This window comes from Rhincodon typus, chromosome 39, assembly GCF_021869965.1.
Source record: "Rhincodon typus isolate 14 chromosome 39, sRhiTyp1.1, whole genome shotgun sequence".
In the NCBI taxonomy this organism is placed as follows: domain Eukaryota; kingdom Metazoa; phylum Chordata; class Chondrichthyes; order Orectolobiformes; family Rhincodontidae; genus Rhincodon; species Rhincodon typus.
The window spans coordinates 6,077,166-6,085,459 of record NC_063370.1 but is presented as its reverse complement, the minus strand read 5'-3'; the positions used below and the strand labels follow the sequence as shown (position 1 = coordinate 6,085,459).

Genomic DNA, 8,294 nt, shown 5'->3' with positions numbered 1-8,294 from the left:
CAGCTCTACACCTTGTTATATCAGCTAAGATAGCCCTTGATGGTTACAAATCTATCCTGTTCCGACCTTTCCTCCTAAGAAGAGACCCACCTATTCCAGGTATTAGTCCAGTAAGTCTGCTCTAAATTGCCTTCATCACATCTCTTTCCTCAAGTAAGGTGATCAATACTGTATGTAGTATTCCACATGAGGTCTTCTCAGTGCTCTGTATAGCACAAGCACAAGCTCCTACTTTTGCATTCAATTAGAATCATAGAGTCATACAGCACGGAAACAGGCCCTTCAGTCCAGTTCATCCACGCCAACCAGACATCCCAATCTGACCTAGTCCCATTTGCCAGCATTTGGGCCATACCCCTCAAAACCTTTCATGTTCACATACCCATCCAGATGCCTTATAAATGATGTAATTGTACCCACCACTTGCTCCAGCAGCTTGTTAGCTTTCCTAATTACTTGTCTGTACCTGCCCACTCACCTTTTGTGATTCATGCACAAGGACACCCAGTCAGCATTTCCTCTACATGTTCCTGTTGGTGTGCCGATCTCAGAGATCCATATATGGCAGAAGCTGTGTGTTGGCGCACCGATCTGCATGAGTGGATGTCACAATGGCCATGCAGCTTATAGGGCACATTGTACCCAGATGCCAGGAAAACTCCCGATCCAAGTCTTAAACAATTACGCAAGTACAACTTCCTGGAGTACATATTTTGCAGTGCTTCATTTGAAATGGTTTCTCCCCTTTTCACTCTGAAATGATTGGCCCCTTATCCTTTTCTGGCACCAGTGGGACCGAGCTCTCGGCTTCTACCCTCTCAGACCATGTCAGATTCCTGTCCGTCCCAATGAGCTTGCCTGTCATTTAAAATTATTTCATTCACTGTGTAATAGATAATGCACGGAGGACTCTTCAGTGAAGATGGTATAACCCTGGAAGACATCAAGAAGATTGATCGCAACCGACAGCCACCAGATTCAGGTATGGAATTGTAACGTGCACTTCTCCGATGGAACACTTGATCAGTGTTGATTAATGGTGTGTGTCTGTGACCAGGCATTGATAGGTCTACCTGGATCGGAATCCAGCAGGAACCCCTGACGAATCATTAATTTGGTTGGGTGTGCGGCAGAACAAAAGTAATTTCAATGATGTTTGTTAAGCCAAATAGTTTATAATAACTGTGTTTATGTTTTGCTTTACAAGAAGGATTAAACACCTAAAACATTCTTGTTACCATTTTGAGGTAAATTTAAGTCCTCGAACATTGTGCACTGAGTAATGTGTGTGATCGTGTCCGACACATTTCACTTGCTCAGCTATACTTTAGCAGTCTCACAGAATTGTCTCAGTTGCAAATTAGGCTTTTATGTCCCATAAAACTGAGCAACGTTTTTTAGATATGAAAAGAAGCAACAAGCTGAGATTTTTTATTCCCCTTTTCCCCTGGTTTTCTGTTTTTCCCCCTTCTGTTTATCTTCATCCACCCTGCTCTCCTGTCTCACCAAAGTGTTTCACTGTTTTTGTTACCTGGCTTATTTCTGATCCTCTACGTTTCTAAACAATTGTTCTCATTTACTGTGTTTTGCAACAGGTCCAATGTGCGATTTGCTCTGGTCAGATCCACAGCCTCAGGTAAGAGTCTGGAATCGGGCTTGCTGCATTCAAACCTCAATGGTGTCCTATCTTTAAAAACCTAGACCAGATTTTGCTGAACATGTGGGGTTAGGGATCCAAGTGCCCTGGCTCAAAAGTTTTGGTCATCAAAAGCCCATCCGTCTTCATGATTTATCTTAGCAAGTGGCCTGCTGTCTTTGAGTTTTGTGGGCCTAGACGTTTGGAAAGGACAGTTAGCACTGTTGCCTCATTTAGTGGACAAAGCATAAAGTGGAACGCCAAGTTCTGTTAATTGTTGCCAGACACCGATAACCGTGAAGTTAATCGCAATTTCAAAATTGTGCTAAGTCATTGAAGATATTCAATAATGTGATTTTTATTTTGAACACCAAAGGTGTTTGGGGACAGTGCGAAGAGCTGGAATTGAGACAATGATCAGGTCAGCCATGATCATGTTGAATGGCAGAGCATGTTTGAGGGGTTGGACAGCCTATTCCTGCTCCAATTCCTTATGTTCTAATGCATTGAAGCACCCCAAACATCCACCCAGTTTGACCTTGTCAAATGAGAAGGATCAATTGGTGGAAGCTAGGTAAATTTGGTCTGTATTCTCAGGAGCTCAGATGATGAAGAGGCAACCACAGTGTGACGTTCAAGGTTCTGTAAGGGTTCAATAGGGTAGACAGTGATTTTTTTTTCCACTGTTTAGGGAGTCCAAAACAGTCTCGGGATAAGGGGCTGATTGTTCAGGATTGAGATTGGGAGAATTACTTCAAACAGGTGGTGGTGAATCTTGAAATTCTCCACCAAGATGTTGTGGCTGCTCTGTTGCTGAAAATGTATCAGGCTGGGATAGACAGACATTTTGTCTTGGGGAATGGGGAGTTGATGTCCTCAAGATCAGCCATGATTGTATTATATGGAGCTTACTCGAGGGGCCGAATGGTCTACTCCTGATTCTGTGCCATGTTCTTGAGGAGTTAGCAGAAGATGGCTCAAACCTGGGCCTCCCGAGATGCCACACCAGTCACCATTTTCTCAATTGGCTCCACCAACAAAACCTGAGCACCAAGCTGGTGTTCAGTGCTCTGTCATTCATGGCTCTTGTTTTTACAGTGAGTCTTGCCCAGAGTGAAAGTGCCCATTTCTGTTGCCTTTTCTAGAACGGGAGGTCGATCAGCAAGCGTGGCGTCAGCTGCCAGTTTGGTCCAGACGTCACCAGCCGATTCCTGGAAGAGAATAAACTGGATTATATCATCAGGAGCCATGAGGTGAAGCCAGAGGGCTATGAGATTACACATAATGGCAAATGTATCACTGTGTTCTCAGCGCCAAATTATTGGTAAGTATTCAATGGAACATAGTTTCCTATTATTATGATCTCCAGCTGATGGTAATGCTGGAAGAGTCAGTTTCTAGAGTGCATCCTGGCTCAATAGAGTGTAAGCATTTTTTTAAAATTAATTTTGCAATTTGGTTAGTGTTGTCACTCGCTGATAATATTCACGAGACTGTTAATGTACTTTCACAAAAGAATGCAAGTGGGAGAAAAAAGCGCTAGAACAAATTTGGACAGTCTTCTCAGAAACACAAAAAGAAAGATTCAATCCTTTTACCCAGCGATATCCTTTATGGAAATTCAGCCCAATCACTTCCATCTTCACTTTGAAATTTCTTACTCAACTGATGAGGTCACAAGCATTTCCTTTCAACAGCTTTCTGCATATTCACTCAATGTAGTTTTTTCCACCTATCCCTCTGACAGACAAGACACGGGACTAACTCGCTGATCTTTCTCACCGAATTCTAATGACAGTTTAAAACTTCTTTTTAAATTCTAATGGCTTGAAGTGTCCACAAACTTGTGAACTGACTTTCTGCGGGAATGGATCTTTTCTTCTGAACTCAAACTGCTTATGATTCCTGGCCACCCACCTCTGTATTTTGTAAACATTATCTCCCAAGCTAGTTCGCCAGTCATTTAGCTTAATTCAGATGTTTGCTTGGGAATGGCGTTTTGAACTCAATGATTATCTGAGTTTTTTTAAGAAAGACCTTTACAGAACTAAAATCATAACTCCATTTTAATTCTGCTGCGGAATCTAAGTTCCCAACCAACAATAATATGTTATAAAATAAGGGGAAGGCGATGACCTAGTGGTATCAACACTGGACTATTAATCCAGACACTCGTAATATCCTGGGGATCTGGGTTCGAATCCCACCACAGCAGAAGGTGGAATTTGAATTCAATTTTAAAAAATCTGGAATTAAGAGTGTAATGATCAGTTTCCGTTTGTTGGAAAAACCCATTTGCTTCACTAATGCCCCTTAAGGGAAGGAAACTGCCATCCTCACCTAGTCTGGCTGACATGACTCCAAAATGTTTTTGACGCTTTGTGAAAAAAAACTGTTCTCTGGGTATTTAGAGAAGAGCAATAAATGCTGGCCCAGCCAATGACCCCCTCATCTTGTTAATGAATAAAAACAAAACGGTAATCCTGGAACGATCAGTTTCTTGAGTGAAACCTGGCTCAGATAGAGTGTAAGCTTTTTTAAAATTAACTATTAATTTATCACAATACTGTGCATAGGAGAAGGGTATTTAGCCTGTCACGTCTCCCCCAGCTCTGTGCAGGGAACAATTGAAAACTAATCCAAAGATGTGCAGGTTAGGGTGAATTGGCCATGCTAAATTGTCCGCAGTGCGTAGGCTAGGTGGGTTAGCCATGGGAAATGCAGGGTTACCGGGATAGTGTAAGGGGTTGGGATGCTCTTTGGAGGGTTGGTGCGGACTTGATGGGCCGAATGGCCTGCTCCTACACTTTTGGGATTCTATGATGATGGTTAATTCCACTACCTGGCTTTCTCCCCACTGCATTGCATTCTCTGCGATGAAAGAATAGGTGGGGTGAAACATTTGCATTGGCAGGAGGATCAGTAACCAGAGAATACAGACTTAGGATCATTGACAAAAGGACCAGAGAAGAGAAATGGGATTTATTTTATGTCAAATCTATGTTGTGATCTGGAACGTGCCACCTAAGATGACAGTGAAAGCAGAATCAGGAGCAGCTAACGAACGGGAATTGGATAGGTTACTTGAAGGGGAGATGATGATAGAGTAATGAGGAAAGAACAAGGAGGACTGGCACAATTTGAAGTATCTTCAAAGAACTGGCACAAGCTCAGTGGGCCACATGGGGAAGAAAAGATCAGCTTTCTTTCCAAATTTATTCATGAAATGTTGGCATCACCGGCAAGGTCAGCGTTTGTTGTCCATCCCCTAATTACCCTTGAACTGAGGCCAGAGTTGACCACATTGAGTTGATGTGAATGATCGGATGGGAAACCAAGGTGCGTATAATTCACCTCCGGGCCTCCAATCTAAAGCCCATCTTCAAAAACTCTGGTAAATTCAGAGTGGATACGTCGTATTAACATGAATGATGGAGTTTTGGTGAGTGGGTGTTGGGCTTGTAATGAATCAACCACATTGTGGTCTGGAGTCACATGTAGGCCAGACAAGGGGAGGATAATAGATTTCCTTCCCTAAAGGACATTGGTGAGCCAGATGGGTTTTTTTTTTACAACAATCGAAGGCAGTTTCACTGTCACTATTACAGGTATTTCTGTTATAACACGTTTCATTAATGCAAATTGACTGTAAAGCAGTTGATAAATAGTGGACCCTGTTTGGATAATGTGAACTTTCTGCTGTACAGGTATAGCAATTTTCTACGGCAGTTTTCCCTAGAACGCAACTTCCAAAAGCATGTTTTTCTGTAGCGCAAGGTCACACAGGAACGTGCCTATTGCACTGTAGGAGAAATACCTGTACTATTTTGTTTAATTCTTTAATTTTAAATTCTACTACCACCCATGTGCCCAGAGCATTGGCCTGGGCCTCTGGATTAATAGGCCGCTGGCACTAACATGATGCCATCGTCTCACCCTAAACCCAGTTCATCAAACCTGATCCACATTTACCAGGGCCATGATTAAACATCATCAATTCCTTCCCTTCCACAACCTGTTATCCCCTGAAAGAGGCAATGAAGAAACCTCCTGTGATTTAACATTGCAGCAAGTTATCAGTATGTGCTGTACACACCAATGCATGTTTGCTGCCCCTTCCTGTGTATTATAATTGCCTGTCTCTGAATTCAATTCTTAATGATTGCTCCTTCTGTCTCAGTGATCAGATGGGAAACCAAGGAGCGTACATTCACCTCACGGGCTCCGATCTAAAGCCCATCTTCCATCAATTTAAAACTGTGGTAAGTTCAGAGTGGAAATGCTGTCTTGGTGTGAGTTTTGGAGTATTGGAGGTAGTGGGTGGGCGTTGGGCTTGAGGCTGGGAAAAGGAGGCCCGTTCAGTAGTGGGTATTGGAAGGACAGTCGGGTGGTAAGGTGGGGAAGGCAGCAAACGGGGTTCAGGGAGCTGGCAGAATGTTTGCAGGGGAGAACCCAGATGGAGGACCAAGTTCATGGCACTGAGAGACAGGAGATGTGGCCGATTAAGAAGCACCATCAAACTTGGTTTGAGCAGCTTAATCATGTACAAAAACACTAAAGGGGCTGCAAGGTCGCACCATTTTAATTTAGTGGAAACAAATTGAGTAAAAGAAACTGCAGTGGTGTGATTTCAACAGGAAGGAGTGAGCTCAAGGAGATATTGTGCATGTGGGGGCTGACACATTGGGAACTATGTTTTACCCAAGTAATGGCCTGTTTCTCTCTCTTCCAGCCTCACCCGAATGTTAAGCCAATGGCGTACGCGAACTCACTACTGCAGATGGGGATGATGTAGCATCCGCGCATCTGGTGTGGACAGTATCCCCTCCCATGGTGGGTGGGGCATCAGGGTTTAATTTAATCTTCCTCACTAACTCTACCATCTCCGAACCAAGTCTCCCACCTTCCCTGGGCCTTCGCTGACTTGGGTTCTCAGCAAGTGCAGGTTCCTCCTGGTGCGTGGAGGCAAATGTGTGTGACTCCTGCGCTCCCATGCACACCACAACAACATGTGTGCCCTTACAAGCATGGTCTCGGATCAACTTCTTAATATCTAGATCAGTTAGGCTGTGCAGAATAAATCAATTTGAAGTTCCTTACCTGCTGTAGTTTTTCTTTCAACTTCCACAGGTAAACAGTTCCATGACTGTTTTCAGCCGCTTCTCAATGATGTGGTCTCTGATTGGCTGCTCAGTCCCTCAGATACACCTTTGTCCCACCCTAGAAGCTGCTCCCCAGTGCCCCAAAACTAAAATTGTGAATCCAAAAATGTAAACACAGAGTTAATTGCGATTGACCATGGCTTTACACAGGGGAAGTAGCTCATTGGCAAAATACAGTAACGCGTGTGTGTGCACCCTGTTCAGCCCAGGGACATTCAAGCTATGGTGTGTGTTTTCCCTCTCCTAACCTGACAATGTGACTCCCCGACAGGCATCCCTCCCCACCCCCTATTTCCTGATTTCTCGCCCGCATCCACCTTACCTAACTGGCTGATTTACGTTGTTCGTTTGAACTTCGGTGGGGCTATTCCTGGTGGTGCTCACCCCTCAAAAATCGAAATCTCCTGGGATCAGCAGTTTATCGTCAATTACAGTTTGGGTGTGGCCTGAGGTGCTGCGGTTTCTCGGCCCAGAACCACTCCCAGGAAAGCCAAAACCATCCTCGGGCCTATGGGTTTCAGTGTAATATTACGTGTGCCACTCGGAAGGTGCTATTGGAGAAGCCCAACAGCTCAATTCATGAAAGGGCAGGATCAGGAGAATGTTTGATCCAGTGGAAAACTGCCATTGTTTTGGGGGGGGAGGGTGGTTGCAATAATCTGGGAGCGTACGACTATATTTACTGCACCCTCATCAGTGCAGTTGAGCAGCTGTGATCCCTTAAGAAAGATATTCCTGTAGCACCTTTCAGCACCTTGAAGTGTGTCCCAGAAGTACTGTAAAATTTGAAATGCAGCCAGGGCTGTAGGAAATACAGCAGCCAGTTTACACACAGAGCTCTTGCAAAGAGATGGGAACATAAGAAATAGGAACAGGAACGGGTATTCGGCCCGTCAAGCCTACTTTGCTATTCAGTAAGATGATGGCTGATCTTCCATCTTCACCGCGCCTCCCCATAATCCCTGGATTTACTTTGTATCCAGAAAAATCTATTGATCTCCATCTTGAGCGTACTCCTGTTTGTACGGAATCCGATAAAGCTATTTACCCCGTCCCGCTTCGTTGAGGTTAAAATCCCAAGTTAATCAATGATGCACGCAGGACTGAGCAATCATTTGGCTCCCGTGTACACTAGCTGCTGCTCCTGCTGGAATCCTGGTTTTCGGTCTATATAGATTCCTGATGGTTTGCTGAGCACTCCTATAATTGAAACCTCCCTGACAGTTTCTTGAATCAAGTCAATCCATGCCTCATCTTTTAGTCTTCAACTCTTCTCTTTCTCACTCACTCTCTCTCACTCTCTCACTCTCTCACTCTCACTCTCTCACTCTCACTCTCTCACTCTCACTCTCTCACTCTCACACTCTCACTCTCTCACTCTCACTCTCTCACTCTCACACTCTCACTCTCACACTCTCTCTCTCACTCTCTCTCTCTCACTCTCTCTCTCTCACTCTCTCACTCACTCTCTCACTCACTCTCTCACTCACTCTCTC

The 8,294-nt window shown here is 44.2% G+C and overlaps 1 protein-coding gene across 1 annotated transcript in view; it reads left to right on the top strand.

The window, feature by feature from the left end:
* ppp5c (protein phosphatase 5, catalytic subunit) overlaps window positions 1-6,735 on the top strand; it is a 40,897-nt gene extending 34,162 nt beyond the window's left edge. Inside the window, exons 6-10 of the mRNA XM_048618208.1 lie at window positions 895-982; window positions 1,596-1,636; window positions 2,782-2,960; window positions 5,817-5,898; window positions 6,369-6,735. Of these exons, the coding sequence (XP_048474165.1) occupies window positions 895-982; window positions 1,596-1,636; window positions 2,782-2,960; window positions 5,817-5,898; window positions 6,369-6,431 (453 nt within the window). The 3' untranslated portion in view covers window positions 6,432-6,735. The remainder of the gene's footprint in view (window positions 1-894; window positions 983-1,595; window positions 1,637-2,781; window positions 2,961-5,816; window positions 5,899-6,368) is intronic.
* Window positions 6,736-8,294: the final 1,559 nt, after the last annotated feature.